Genomic DNA, 17,236 nt, shown 5'->3' on the forward strand with positions numbered 1-17,236 from the left:
CAGCTCAAGAACTCAGAGAGTGCAGCAGCTCAAGAACTCAGAGAGTGCAGCAACTCAAGAACTCAGAGAGTGCAGCAACTCAAGAACTCAGATAGTGCAGCAGCTCAAGAACTCAGATAGTGCAGCAACTCAAGAACTCAGATAGTGCAGCAGCTCAAGAACTCAGAGAGTGCAGCAGCTCAAGAACTCAGATAGTGCAGCACCTCAAGAACTCAGAGAGTGCAGCAGCTCAAGAACTCAGATAGTGCAGCACCTCAAGAACTCAGATAGTGCAGCACCTCAAGAACTCAGAGAGTGCAGCACCTCAAGAACTCAGAGAGTGCAGCTGGTTTGGTAGCAGCATAAAGCAGCATCGAGTTTTATGAAGAAACTCCAGATGATATAACAAGGCATGAAGAACTTTATAAGTTTAACTTTCATAAATGTTACGAAGAACTTGTAGACAGTATTCTCAACAACATCACGTCACAAACATCTGTCTTGTGATCATTTTCTAAATCACAAAAAAAAGGATAAGATAAGATTTCGTTCGGATTTTTAACCCCGGAGGGTTAGCCACCCAGGATAACCCAAGAAAGTCAGTGCGTCATCGAGGACTGTCTAACTTATTTCCATTGGGGTCCTTAATCTTGTCCCCCAGGATGCGACCCACACCAGTCGACTAACACCCAGGTACCTATTTGCTGCTAGGTGAACAGGACAACAGGTGTAAGGAAACGTGTCGAATGTTTCCACCCGCCGGGAATCGAACCCGGGCCCCCCGTGTGTGAAGCGGGAGCTTTAGCCACCAGGCCACCGGGCCACACTGAGAAACCAAATGTATGTGTTTCTCTATTTTTCAATGTTTTTCCTCAAATTTTATAAAGAAACTATAAACTGAATAATGAAAATGTGTCGGTTAATTCATTTTATTAATGGAGAGAAAGTGCTCAAGTTCTTAACTATAATTTTATTTCCAGCGATTACAATAAAGAATTTATTTTTCAGTTTTCACAATGTTTTAAAATCTTAAAGTTATGTAGTGCTATATAATTCAGTTTGATCTTTAATATAACTGAAAATTATCAGTTTAAAAAAATATAGGAAAAATATCGGCCAAAATTGGGTATCGGTATCGATATCGAGAAACATTTTGGTTTCGTCCCATCTTAAGAGTTTTTCCCAGCGCTGACAACTTCATTCGTCTTCCTCAGCAACACAAAAACGGGAGAGACAGACCCACCCTAATCATTCCACTGAGAGTGAGAAAATCAGAATCTTGATGAGCAACAAAAATTGAAGAGAGGTAACACAGTGAAGGTAATCAGGATAATCACCAGTCAAAATATAGTTTCCCACAGAGATGTTGACACTTTACAAGCACTTAGTGAAAATGCCCTCTGCCAGGGACACCAGGGACACCAGCAGTTCTAACGCCTCTGCCCCTTTGTGGAACTACTGTTTGTGCAAGTCTCAGACGTTTACAGATTATTTGCCGCTCCTATCTGGGGACTACACTAGGGGCTAAACTGGAATAAGATTCTAGCTCTCGGGGAGATTGCAGGGATATTCCTATCAGATATTACGAGGTACGTAAAAAGTCTTTGGTTGGTTTGATTCCTGGCAAAATTCAGCTTTTTTTCTTTGGCACACCACTCTGTTCTCTTAAAAAGATGGAAAAAATAAACTAATTGCCGTGGGCAACATTCCTCGCCGCCTCGTTTTCCAAGCTGATGCCCGAAGTATTTCAAACAGAGGTGGCTATAATGCTTCAACCAAACGATCTTGGCTTTGGGGTCCCTCAAGGCAGCGACGCAGCGGTTCTTGGAACAAGAGCGTGTATCAGCAACCTACCTGAGAACAATGCAGTAGTAAAATTAGATTTCAAGAATGCATTTAATCTCCTGAAAAGAGTCGTGGTATTATCAGCTGTTAATACAGCAAGGAATCGATGCTTCTGTTTAGGGAGCACGAAATCACTTCATGGGAGGGTGTCGAGCAAGGGGATCCTCTCGATTCAGTTCTCTTGCTTCCTGGATAATGGTACACTGACAGGCACGAAGGAGTCGCTTCAAACAGATCTTGCTCAGGTGATAACACTGGGACATGATATGGGATTCATCCTTAATTCATCCAAAAGTGAAATCCTCTCAACCAGTAAAGAAGTGTTCGAAGCAGTGAGATCCATAATACCAGGTGCATCAATCACTACCCCAACAGTGTCTTGCCTGAACACTTCTTGGAACTGATGGAACTGACTTAATTCTCGAGTAGAAACTAGACGATTTGAGTAGGATGAACTGCAAATTGGCAGTCTAGACACCCACGATGCCCTGTATCTTATCACAAAATGCCTGAGTCTGCCCAAGCTAACATATATCCTAAGATGTGCACCGTCAATCGTACTCTAGATGAGTGACATTGGGACTATGCTATACTTCCAGTCAGAATAGGTGTTTTCCGCAGGAGATCACAGATTGCATTCACTGTTTTCCTGTGTTCATGTGTAGCATCCAGAGTAAACTTGTTGAAGTGATTGTTCCTAAACACCTCAGGGACAATGTTGGAATTCGTGACCAAAAGTTCATTGATGGATCTAGGCTCTGGGATAATCTAACTAGCTTTGCAACGAACCCTGCTCTCCCCAACAACTACAGTCACACTAGGATGGCCCAGTAGTGGAGAACATAGTCTCAACACTGCTTCAAAGTGTTTTGGTGAAGGACAGAGCTCGTCTTCTAGCAGTGAGAACTGCTCATGTGGCGGATTTCCTGTTGGCTGTCCTCAGTTCCTACCTTTTCACATTCCTCGACCCGCAGACCATTCGCACTAGTGCTTCCCATCGCCTTGCCGCTCCCATTCTCGCCGAGTACAGGATATCTGCGGCAATAAATTCGCAGAGCGATTCGGATACCATGGTCTTGCTTGCCACTGATCCAAGGGAAATATTATAAAACATGAAGTGGTAAATAATATTATCAAGAGATAGAAACCTTGCAACAGCCGAATGCCCAGCCACCTCAAGTATGCAGATCCGTTAGCTTTCAAAATTACCCTGTAAACCTGGACAGATAGTAAGTAGATGGTGTGGGACTACACATGTGCAACATTGGTGTCAAGTTATGCAGACTTATGTTATCATGTTTATCCTCAGGAAGGTGTGTGATGGAGGCTCATGATATCATGTTTCCTCAGGGCGGCGTGAAGGCCGTGGTGTACACAGACGTGATGCAGACACTACTCATGTTCGGCGGGGTGCTGCTGGTGGTCATCATCAGCTGCATTGATCTAGGTGGCGTTGGCAACATTTGGGCTGAAGCTGAAAAAGGCTCCCGAATTGAGTTTTTCAAGTGAGATGGTGTGATAGCTTAAAAATATTGCATTTCTACAATTCTGCTTCCAAAACAACCACTGATAGTCATTTCAACCAAAGATTTCCAATTGCATAATGTTGTACGTTTTATAATGGAACTCACATATATCATTGTAAGAAATGCCAAATGTAAATCTGTGTAAAAAGTCTCAAGCACTGCTGATCAGTACTTCAAGTAAATTCTTATATTAGTGTGTGACATATCCTGCAGTGTAGACCATTATGATTAATTGCATTGACTTACTGGTTGCTGGGTTTATCACTGCGTATAAAAATTCTTACTGACCTTGTGCGATATATGACAATAAACATCTTCAACTCTTCGCTATATATACAGCAATATCAGTAATTTTTTTCCGAAACAAAAGCTGATAGCGACCTCAGCTGTTTATTGAATTCATTTTGATTCATCTTTTATAGGGTTATTTAACTATAAAAGTCCCTTTAGTTCATTTGGGAACTTTTTAACACCATCAAGAGAAGGTTAGATATCAAGTATCAAGTTGTTAGGTAAGACACATATGCAACAGTTAGGTATCTTTATTTCGAAACTGACCACCTCAAAACTTTAAGGGTAATGGACTGATTACATCGTCTTCAAGTATCTTCTGCTTCTATCAACTTTTCTGTACTCGACTGAAGAAGCCTACTGTGTAGGCGAAACGTTTCGAAATAAAGATAGCAAACTGTTGCATATGTCTTACCTAACAACCTGTCGGTATTTTATACCATTTTAATGTTCAAGTATCAAGTTACTTGATATCTTACCAGGATGGAAAGAACGTCATCCAGCATGTAGTTCTAGTCTGTTATATTTATGTATGTTCTCACCACTGTATTGGGACTATTTTTATATATTTTTCTTTTCTTTTTACATTCTTTATCTTTATTTTTTATTATCCAAAAGACTATTTCGTAAATGAAATTCTCATAACAGAACAATAAAAGGTCATTTAGAGTTTCCGATTTCAAAATATTTGTTCATTAGTAAACTTCGAACAGTCCATCGATACCATGCCTAACCCTTCTTGGGTAGGGTAGGTGCCTGAGCCGGAGCTTGTAGCTCACAAGACTGTCATTCCCATTAGCCCCCTTGGGGCGGGGATGGCAGACCAGAGAGGCCTAGCTTGTGGCTAGGCCTGGGGACAATTGGTCCCAAAGATGAGGAGGTACTTGTGCCTCCTCCCATGGGAGACTTAGGTCTCAGACACTCCCTAAAGAGGGAGCCAAGGCCGGGCCACCACTTGGAAAAGGCCCGGGCCGGGAGAATACCGGCGAATCTTTAATAATAATAATAAATAATCGAACAGTCGTATGAGAACTGCAAGAACTTGAATACCTTAAGTGATGTTCAATATTCCCAGTATCCACAAACTGCTTCCCCAACTATACAGACTTCAGTGTGTATGTCCAACACTAACAATACTGGGTAGTGAACCGATACTTTGGGGAAACCCTACGACGATAATTAGGTAAGGGTAAGACAGAATACATCATAGAGTTACAGAGTTTACTTTATAGACACTTAAGAAAGTTGATCGCGGCCAGTTGATAAAGTTAAAGGAAAGAGGAGTGGTCGCAGATGGTGACAGAAAAGTTTTATAAAATCGTAGTAGAAGCATTAAGACAAAACCTTAACTTAGTGCAGATGTAGTATACACAGACTTTGCGAAAGCTTTCGACAAGTGTGACCACGGTGTATTACCACACAAAATGCATGATAAAGGAATAGCAGGAAAAGTTGGTACATGGATCTATAACTTCCTAACAAATAGAACACAAAGAGTAATACTAAACAGAGTACAGTCTGAAGCAGCTACGGTGAAAAGCTCCCTTCTACAGGGCACAGTACTCGCTTCCATCCTATTCCTCAACCTCATATCTGAAATAGAGACGTAACCAATGGCTCCGCGTCTTCCTTTGCGGATGACACCCGAATTGCCATGACAGAGTCCTTCATCGAAGACACCGCACGCAAGACTCCAAGCGGACAATAACCAAATCTTCAAATGGGCCACTCAAAACAATATTAGGTTCAATAAAATGAAATTTCAACTACTCAGAAATGGAAAACTTGATGAAATTAAAACACTATCAGGTTATACAACAGATTCTAACCATACAATAGAGCGAAAAAGTAGTGTGAAGAACCTGGGAGTGATAATATCAGAGGATCTCTCCTTCAAAGACCACAACAATCTATCTACCGCATCTGCTAGAAAAATGATAAGATAGATAATGAGAACCTTCAAAACTAGGGACGCCAAGTCCATGATTCTCTTCAAATCGTTTGTTCTCTCTAGGGTAGAATACTACTGTACAAATACTACCCTTTTCAAGGCAGGTGAAATTGCTGACCTGGAGAATGTATGAAGAACTTTTAAGGTACACATAAGATAAACCACATAAATTACTGGGAACGGTTGAAGATCCTTGATTTGTAGCCCATGGAACGCAGGTGAGAAAGATGCATGATAATATACACTTGGAAAACCCTAGAGGGATTAGTACCAAACTTGCACACGAAAATCGTTCCCTATGAGAGCAAAAGTCTCGGCAGGGGATGCAACATTCCTCCAATGAAAAGCAGGGGTGCCACGAGTAAACAGAGACAACACAATAAGTGTCAGGGGCCCAGGACTGTTCAACTGCCTCCCAGCATACATAATGGGGATTACCATTAATCTCCTAGCTGTCTTCAAGAAGGCATTGGACAAACTCCTAAAGACAATACCTGACCAGAAGGGCTGTTGAGTTCGTACGTCAGTTTGCATGCGGCCAGCAGTAATAGTCTGGTTGATCAGACCCTGATTCCAGCAGGAGGCCTGGTCACAGACCGAGCAGCGAGGCGTTGACCCCGAAACCCTCTCCAGGTATTCTCCAGGTAATGTAAAAATTAATAATTGTGTACGAGAAGAACCTTAGTCTAATTCAACTAAATATATTTTAGATAAGTTTACAATAATTTAATAATAAACAAACACAATGAAATATATTTTTTCGTTACTTTCAGAATGATATTCTTGAAATTATTGCATACGAAAATTTTCGCTTGCCTGATACGGCAAGAAGAGCATTGCTATTTAAGCCAAAATCGCAAGTTTTACTTATTCGGCACATATATATATATATATATATATATATATATATATATATATATATATATATATATATATATATATATATATATATATATATATATATATATATATATGTCGTGCCGAATAGGCAGAACTTGCGATCTTGGCTTAAATAGCAACGCTCATCTTGCCATATAGGACAAGTGAATATTTGTGTATGCAATAAATTCGCCAAAATCATTCTGAACTTAACGAAAAAAATATATTTCGCTGTGTTTGTTTAGTATTAAATTATTGTAAACAAATCTAAAATATATTTAGTTGGGTTAGGCTAAAATAAATTGTTCTTGTTTTGATAAGGTTAGGTAAGTTTTCTAAGTTCCTTTTGGTGCAAAATTATAAATTTTTACATCAACATTAATGAAAAATATATATCTTTAAACGTATAAGAGAAAATTTTAGAAAGGACTTAATTTTAAATGAGTTCTTGCTAATTGACCAGTTTTACATATTCGGCACGAGATATATATATATATATATATATATATATATATATATATATATATATATATATATATATATATATATATATATATATATATACATATATATATATATATATATATATATATATATATATATATATATATATATATATATATATATATATATATATATATATATATATATATATATATATATATATATATATATATATATCACAAGTCGCCCGTCTCCCACCGAGGCAGATGACCCAAAAAGAAAGAAAATCCCCAAAAAGAAAATACTTTCATCATCATTCAACACCTCACTCACATAATCACTGTTTTTGTAGAGGCGCCCCAGATACAACAGTTTAGAAGCATATAAACATCTATAGCATATCCCTCCAAACTGCCAATATCCCAAACCCCTCCTTTAAAGTGCAGATATTGCACTTCCCATTTCCAGTGCTCAAGTCCGGCTATATAAAAATAACCGGTTTCCCTGAATCCTTTGCTGGAATTCCAAGCCCCTCGTCCACAAAACCTCCTTTACCCCCTCTCTCCAACCTTATGGAGGACGACCCCTACCCCGTCTTCCTTCTCCTACAGATTTATACGCTCTCCATGTCATTCTACTTTGATCCATTCTGTCTAAATGACCAAACCTCAATAACCACTCTTCAGCCTCTGGCTAATACTTTTGTTAACTCAACACCTCCTAATTTCCACACTTCGAATTTTCTGCATAATATTTACACCACACATTGCCCTTAGACAGGACATCTCCACTGCTTCCGGCCTCCTCCTTGCTGCAGCATTTACAGCCCAAGTTTCACACCCATGTAAAAGTGTTGGTACCAGTATACTCTCATGCATGCCCGTCTTTGCTTCCATGGATAACGTTGTTTTTTCTCTCGAAAGATACCTCACTGCACCACTCATCTCGTTTTCATCATCAGTTCTGCGGTTAACCTCATCCTTCATAAACCCATCTGCTGACAATTCAATACCCAAATATCTGAACACATTCACTTCTTCCATACTTCCTCCAGTATGATATCCATTTTTTATTTATCTAAATCGTTTGATATCCTCTTATCTATGTTCACTATCAACTTTCTACCTTTACTCACCTCTCAGTCTCATCCACTAACCTTTGCAACTTTTCTTTAGACTGTTCACATATATGCTTCAAAATAAACACTTGATCTACATATCCCCTACCCACTCTCAAGCCTCCCTGCTCATCCGCAATCCTCCTCTCTGTCTTACCTCTAATTGTTTAAAAATAACCCTACCATACACTTTACTTGGCATACTCAGTAAACTTATTCCCCTATAATCTTTACAATCTCCTTTGTCCCCCCTTCCCATTATATAAAGGAACTATGCAGCATCTCTACCAATCCCTAGGTACCTTCCCTTCTTTCATACATTTATTAAACAAAAATACCAAACACTATAAATCTATATCCCCCCTTGCTTTTAACATTTCTGTCATGATCCCCTCAGTTCCAAATGCTTTACACCAATACATAATACCTCCAGCTCCCCATCTACTAATTCCACTCCTCTGTTTTTAACTGACAAATCCATTTGTTTTCTAGGCATTCTTAACCTGTCTATCTCCAATTTTTTTTCTTATTCTCAGCAAAATTTGTTGACAGTGCCTCTCCCACTCTATCATTTGCTCTCTCCCTTTGCACTCTCTCACCACTCTCTTCACCTTTCTTTTACTCTCCATACACTCTGCCCTTCTCATATCACTTCTGATTTGTAAAAACTTCTCATAAGCGACCTTTTTCTCTTTTATCACACCATTTACTTCATCATTCCACCAATCACTCCTCTTTTCTCCTGCACCCACCCTCCTATAACCACAAACTTCTGCCCCACATTCTAATATTGCATTTTTAAAACTATCCCATCCCTCTTCAACCCGTCCCCCACTACCCATAATTGCACTAACCCGCCTTTCTGCCAATAATTGCTTGTATCTCAATATCTCGTCCTAATGTCCTCCTCCCTTAGTTTATAAACTTTTTCCTCTCTCTCTTTTTTGTTGTTGCCATTTACCTTTTGCTCCATCTACCTCTTACTCTAACTGTAGCTACAGCTAAATAATGTAATAATGTTGGTAGAATTACCGACAATATGTAAAGTAAAAGGACACAAGTGCAACTAATGTGACATTTTATTGTGGCAACGTTTCGCTCTCCAGGAGCTTGACAACGCTCCTGGAGAGCGAAACGTTGCCACAATAAAATGTCACATTAGTTGCCCTTGTGTCCTTTTACTTAACTAAATAATGATCATTATATCAGTTGCCCCTCTATAAACATATACATCCTGAAGCCTACCCATCAACCTTTCATCCACCAATACATAATCTAACAAACTACTTTCATTACGTGCTATATCATATCTTGAATACATATTTATCCTCTTTTTCACAAAATATGTATTACTTATTACTAGACCTCTTCCTACACATAGGTCAATTAAAGGCTGCCCATTTTCATTTACCCCTGGCACCCGAAATTTACCTACTACTCCCTCCACAACACTCTTACCCACTTTAGCATTGAGATTCCCAACTACAAGTACTTTCTCACTTGGTTTACAATTCTCCATGCACTGAACATTTCCCAAAATCTCTCTCTTTCCTCTACACTTCTCTCTTCTGCTGGTGCATACACACTTACCACAACCCACTTTTCATATTCAACCCTTATTTTACTCCACATAATCATTGGATTTACACATTTATATACCCTTTTTTCATGCCATAACTTACCCTTCAACATTATTGCTACTCCTTCCTTAGCTCTAACTCTACTAGAAACCCCTTACCTAATCCCGTTTATTTCTCTCCACTGAAACTCTCCCACCCCCTTCAGCTTTGTTTCACTTAAAGCCAGGATATCCACCTTCTTTTCATTCATAACATCCAAAATCAATTCTCTTATCATTTGCACTACATCCACGCACATTCAAACATCCCAATTATATATAAACACAATGAAATATATATTTCTCGTTAGATTCGGAATGATTTTTGCGAAATTATTGCATACACAAATTTTCGCTTGCCGTATTTGTGTATGGAATAATTTCGCAAAAATCATTCTGAACCTAACGAAAGAAATATGTTTCATTGTGTTTATGTAATATTAAATTATTTTACACTTATATAAAACATATTTAGTTGTATTAGGCTATATTAAATTGCCCTTGTTATAATAAGGTTAGGAAAGTTTCCTAACATTGTTTTGGAACAAAATCATTAATTTTTGTATTAACATTAATTAAAAAAATATATCTTTAAATGTATGAGAAATTTTTAGAAAGCATTTTAAGTGAGTTCTTGCTAATTGACCAGTTTTACCTATTCGGCAAGACACACACTATATATATATATATATATATATATATATATATATATATATATATATATATATATATATATATATATATATATATATATATATATATATATATATATATGTCGTGCCGAATAGGCAGAACTTGCGATCTTGGCTTAAATAGCAACGTTCATCTTGCCATATAGGACAAGTGAAAATTTGTGTATGCAATAATTTCGCCAAAATCATTCTGAACCTAACGAAAAAAATATATTTCACTGTGTTTGTTTAGTATTAAATTATTGTAAACAAATCTAAAATATATTTAGTTGGGTTAGGCTAAAATAAATTTTCTTGTTATAATAAGGTTAGGTAAGTTTTCTAAGTTCTTTTTGGTGCAAAATTATAAATTTTTACATCAACATTAATGAAAAAAATATATCTTTAAACGTATAAGAGAAAATTTTAGAAAGGACTTAATTTTAAATGAGTTCTTGCTAATTGACCAGTTTTACATATTCGGCACGACATATATATATATATATATATATATATATATATATATATATATATATATATATATATATATATATATATATATATATATATATTATCTTTCAACACACCGGCCGTATCCCACCGAGGCAGGGTGGCCCAAAAAGAAAAACGAAAGTTTCTCTTTTACATTTAGTAATATATACAGGAGAAGGGGTTACTAGCCCCTTGCTCCCGGCATTTTAGTCGCCTCTTACAACACGCATGGCTTACGGAGGAAGAATTCTGTTCCACTTCCCCATGGAGATAAGAGGAAATAAACAAGAACAAGAACTAGAAAGAAAATAGAAGAAAAATCAGAGGGTGTGTGTATATGTATGCTTGTACATGCATGTGCACTGTGACCTAAGTGTAAATAGAAGTAGTAAGATGTACCTGAAATCTTGCATGTTTATGAGACAGAAAAAAGATACCAGCAATCTTACCACATTGTTAAACAATTACAGGCTTTCATTTTACACTCACCTGGCAGGACGGTAGTACTAGGGATTGGCAGAGAGCATGCATAGTTCCTTTGTATAAAGGCAAAGGGGATAAAAGAGAGTGCAAAAATTATAGCGGGATAAGTCTGCTGAGTATACCTGGTAAAGTGTATGGTAGAGTTATTATTGAAAGAATTAAGAGTAAGACGGAGAATAGGATAGCAGATGAACAAGGAGGCTTTAGGAAAGGTAGAAGGTAGGGGGTGTGTGGACCAGGTGTTTATAGTGAAACATATAAGTGAACAGTATTTAGATAAAGTTAAAGAGATCTTTGTGGCATTTATGGATTTGGAAAAGGCGTATGACAGGGTGGATAGGGGGGCAATGTGGCAGATGTTGCAAGTGTATGGTGTAGGAGGTAGGTTACTGAAAGCAGTGAAGAGTTTTTACGAGGATAGTGAGGCTCAAGTTTGAGTATGTAGGAAAGAGGGAAATTATTTCCCAGTAAAAGTAGGCCTTAGACAAGGATGTGTGATGCCACCGTGGTTGTTTAATATATTTATAGATGGGGTTGTAAGAGAAGTAAATGCGAGGGTCTTGACAAGAGGCGTGGAGTTAAAAGATAAAGAATCACACACAAAGTGGGAGTTGTCACAGCTGCTCTTTGCTGATGACACTGTGCTCTTGGGAGATTCTGAAGAGAAGTTGCAGAGATTGGTGGATGAATTTGGTAGGGTGTGCAAAAGAAGAAAATTAAAGGTGAATACAGGAAAGAGTAAGGTTATGAGGATAACAAAAAGATTAGGTGATGAAAGATTGAATATCAGATTGGAGGGAGAGAGTATGGAGGAGGTGAATGTATTCAGATATTTGGGAGTGGACGTGTCAGCGGATGGGTCTATGAAAGATGAGGTGAATCATAGAATTGATGAGGGAAAAAGAGTGAGTGGTGCACTTAGGAGTCTGTGGAGACAAAGAACTTTGTCCTTGGAGGCAAAGAGGGGAATGTATGAGAGTATAGTTTTACCAACGCTCTTATATGGGTGTGAAGCATGGGTGATGAATGTTGCAGCGAGGAGAAGGCTGGAGGCAGTGGAGATGTCATGTCTGAGGGAAATGTGTGGTGTGAATATAATGCAGAGAATTCGTAGTTTGGAAGTTAGGAGGAGGTGCGGGATTACCAAAACTGTTGTCCAGAGGGCTGAGGAAGGGTTGTTGAGGTGGTTCGGACATGTAGAGAGAATGGAGCGAAACAGAATGACTTCAAGAGTGTATCAGTCTGTAGTGGAAGGAAGGCGGGGTAGGGGTCGGCCTAGGAAAGGTTGGAGAGAGGGGGTAAAGGAGGTTTTGTGTGCGAGGGGCTTGGACTTCCAGCAGGCATGCGTGAGCGTGTTTGATAGGAGTGAATGGAGACAAATGGTTTTTAATACTTGACGTGCTGTTGGAGTGTGAGCAAAGTAACATTTATGAAGGGGTTCAGGGAAACCGGCAGGCCGGACTTGAGTCCTGGAGATGAAGTACAGTGCCTGCATGAAGGAGGGGTGTTAAAGTACAGTGCCTGCACTCTGAAGGACGGGGTGTTAATGTTGCAGTTTAAAAACTGTAGTGTAAAGCACCCTTCTGGCAAGACAGTGATATATATATATATATATATATATATATATATATATATATATATATATATATATATATATATATATATATATATATATACATATATATATATATATATATATATATATATATATATATATATATATATATATATATATATATATATATATATATATATATATATATATATATATATATATATATATATATATATATATATATATATATATATATATATATATATATATATATATATATATATATATATATATATATATATATATATATATATATATATATATATATATATATATATATATATATATATATATATATATATATATATATATATATATATATATATATATATATATATATATATATATATATATATATATATGTCGTGCCGAATATGTAAAACTGGTCAATTAGCAAGAACTCATTTAAAATTAAGTCCTTTCTGAAATTTTCTCTTATACGTTTAAAGATATATTTTTTTCATTAATGTTAATGTAAAAATTTATAATTTTGCACCAAAAGAATCTTAGAAAACTTACCTAACCTTATTATAACAAGAACAATTTATTTTAGCCTAACCCAACTAAATATATTTTAGATTTGTTTACAATAATTTAATACTAAACAAACACAGTGAAATATATTTTTTTCATTAGGTTCAGAATGATTTTGGCGAAATTATTGCATACACAAATTTTCACTTGTCCTATATGGCAAGATGAGCGTTGCTATTTAAGCCAAGATCGCAAGTTCTGCCTATTCGGCACGACATATATTTTTTGTGATTCAATTTGGAAAAAAATTCAATTTACTAACACATGACTCTCGAATGTTTCATGTCGACCGGAAGAGGCTTTTCAACGTTATCTTATCTATCCAGGAAAGTGTAGGTTGTATATTCTGATCATAGAACACATTAGTAAGTTAATTGCTTCATGTTCCTTTCCAGCGATTAAAATTTTGCCGATCGGATGAGGCATTCTCAATTTATATACCACAGTTTGGGGGAAAATAGAATAAATAATCAGACAATACGCTTAAAGGTACTTCTTCTGTTATACTTAATTATGGGATGAGACGTAAGAATATTACTAGAAGTAATGCTGTTCCTGAAACATATAAATGACATAATATAAACAAGTAGTTTGCTAATGATGTAAAATTAATGGATATTTAGATTAGGAATGGAAGCTAAAGGGAGAAATACTTTTTAATCTAATCATACTCCGGCCGGGATTGAACCCGCGGTCAGAGAGTCTCAAAACTCCAGCCCGTCGCGTGAAAAGCGAATTGATTTTAATAAAGGAGGGTTAATAGGAAACTCAGTACAAAGCTTCATGATTAGATATGATCAGCCCTAAGAAATAAAAAATCATAAATTCCTGTCAAAATTTTCTATAAATAGGGACGACTAGGTACTGAGTTTTGACCATTGTAAACAACTCATTGACGTCTTTGCTATGTGAGTTTTTCTTTACGACTCAGTAACCACATCTCATTCCTGTTCCTTGCACAGCCTGGACACCAGCCCCTTCGTGCGTCACACCTTCTGGTCAACTATAGTGTTGGGTTTTAACTTGATGTTAAATTCCATGGCTTTCAACCAGTCATCATACCAGAGGTTAGCCTCCGTCAGCACTCTTAAGGTAGCACAGAGGTAAGTTGATTTGTTTTAAGGTCTTATCTTTTTAACACTGGAATATACAGAGAATGCTAACTTTGAAATTTATGCAAAGAATGTTTCACCCATAAAAACATAGAGAAGGTCTCAGTTACAGTACAGAGGAAATGCAGCAGAGCAACTCAAATAGAGGATTACGACCAAGAAAACCGAAAGGGAAATACCACTAAGCAAAATATAAAATGTATAACACCCGGAAAATATATACCACCTCGCAAAATCCGTATATTGAGTTTATGAATTCAGTATCGCAGTGCCTATGGTACCGTGTAATTAGGTCAACGCACTCTTTAGATTTCTGGAGTTCCCGGACAAACTTCCGATAAAAGCTCAGGGCTTCTGTTTCTGACAGATTTGTAATAAACTCGTCTCTTCCATCATTACTCAAGGCGCAGTGCGGACAGAGGTGGAACGTTTTAGCAAAATTTTCAGTTTCTGTTGTTCGGTAGCTCAAGACTCAATTTCTCTTTTTCCAAATTTAAATAACGATGATCTGTAAGTTAGCACTGATAAGTAGTCCAAAAACTCAAATTTCTAAGAGTATCAGAACCTTCAACGCAGCTCATTCATACACAGATTTTTTTCTAGGCCACCGAGACCAAGCATTGTGAAGATATTCTCAAGTCATTTTGAATCATAAGATAAGATCAGATTTCGTTCGGATTTTTAACCCTGAAGGGTTAGCCACCCAGGATAACCCAAGAAAGTCAGTGCGTTATCGTGGACTGTCTGTCTTATTTCCACTGGGGTCTTCAATCTTGTCCCCCAGGATGCGACCCACACCAGTTGACTAACACCCAGGTACCTATTTTCTGCTAGGTGAACAGGACAGGTGTAAGGAAATGTGTCGGAATGTTTCCACCCGCCGGGAATCGAACCCGGGCCCTCCGTGTGTGAAGCGGGGGCTTTAGCCACCAGGCCACCTCCCTCAGAAACCTATTAATTGTCACTAAAATTTTAAACCAATCAGAAGAAGAATAGTGGTCGCTGGTGCGCAAAATCTTCACAATAACTAAAAAAATGGAATTCATAACTATCAGAAATAACTGCACTACTTTTGTTTTTAAAGTAACCTCAAACCGCACACACGTTACCTAGGGTTCGAATCCCATCCAGCTTATAATGAATTTAGCTACAGTCTTCCATTAAGATTTTTCCGATGGTATTGGCAGTGAGGGGACAAGAGCTAAACTTATTAGTGGTGCTGTTGGTGATGGGGAATCGAACCTACAACAATCATTTAGGATATATCGAAATGTAGGCTTAATTTATAAAGAGTTTTGGACTCGAATTCCACTTCAGAGTGAAGGATGAGGGATGAGCATGTAAATATTCCACTTTCCCTACTCATATATATATATATATATATATATATATATATATATATATATATATATATATATATATATATATATATATATATATATATATATATATATATATATATATATTATGCAAATATCCCAAACTAAGCTATACAGGATGCAAAACAACCACAAGGGGGGAGTAGAATGATAGCTCTAGGCCTTTCGTGTTGTAATCAACACATCATTAGGAGCTTGCAAAATTGCAGAGAAGAGGAGGAAGTCCAAGCAATTATGTTCCCAGACGACCGTCTTCAATGGAATGAGTGAGTGAGGGAGGGAGGAGGGTACAGGAAGTGCCACCAGGCACAACAGTGCTACCAGGCACAACAGTGCCACCAGGCACAACAGTGCCACCAGGCACAACAGTGCCCACACCCAGAAGGATGAATATTACAATAGCATTAGAAAAATCCCACAAGCAGTAATATTGTAATATCCTAAACGAAATTAACGTGGCAATAATAAAACATTCGGTTATATTCTATTATGACATCAACAAGTTTACACACATAAATATATTGCCAAATGATATATTAGTCACCTGTAATTATAAGGTAGCCTCCCACGGGACAACGTGCCCATTTAAGTGACGAGAAAACGGTAACATTTAAAAGGGAGACTTATAAGAGCTATGTATAGGAAACGGGGCCCATTAAAATAAACTTATTTAAAGAGGGAAGCATCTGCAATAACAAGAAAGATGGCCACAGATATTCAGCCCACACAATTCTGAGGCAAACTCTGGTTCAACCTTCAGAAACTGCAGGAAAAATAGGCCCTAATGCCTTGGTGTGGCACTACATTTAAGACAGTCTAATGCATTCATATAAGAGCCCAATTTTAGGCTGTGTACTATTGCCTCAACTAAAAGCGCATCTAATTTGAACAGCCCGTCACTGATATTGCATAATGACTGCCTATTATGGCTAATAACTGCCGATTCTACAATATTCCTTTCAAGTCAGGAGGAACAAGAGAAGACGACTCTTGCTTCCTACCAGCTTGCCGAGTTATTACAAGCTCTAATATCGTGAAAATCGCGTTCGACTACTGTGCTATACGTATCGAATAACGGTGCTGGGAAATTCTCACCTCCAATGGTTTTCCCGTTTGTCCCAAATAAGAGAGACTGCAACCGTTGCAACCAACTCTGTAGACACCACCAACGCGTTGTTGAGGTGCATTCTTTATCAGGATGGTTCTAACAGTCCATGAATTTTCAAATATTGCTTGTATATTAAATCTTCTAAGGGCAGGATAGATAAATTCTCGCTATATGGGAGTTCTGTTCTATAAT

General features: G+C 37.4%; 1 protein-coding gene across 1 annotated transcript in view; it reads left to right on the forward strand.

Moving 5' to 3' along the window:
- The window catches only part of LOC128685851 (sodium-dependent multivitamin transporter), a 75,956-nt gene that overhangs the window by 47,666 nt on the left and 11,054 nt on the right, over positions 1-17,236 (forward strand). Inside the window, exons 4-5 of the mRNA XM_070090749.1 lie at positions 3,175-3,329; positions 14,408-14,548. Coding sequence (XP_069946850.1) covers positions 3,175-3,329; positions 14,408-14,548 — 296 coding nt within the window. The remainder of the gene's footprint in view (positions 1-3,174; positions 3,330-14,407; positions 14,549-17,236) is intronic.

This window comes from Cherax quadricarinatus, chromosome 33 (assembly GCF_038502225.1).
Source record: "Cherax quadricarinatus isolate ZL_2023a chromosome 33, ASM3850222v1, whole genome shotgun sequence".
Classification (NCBI taxonomy): domain Eukaryota; kingdom Metazoa; phylum Arthropoda; class Malacostraca; order Decapoda; family Parastacidae; genus Cherax; species Cherax quadricarinatus.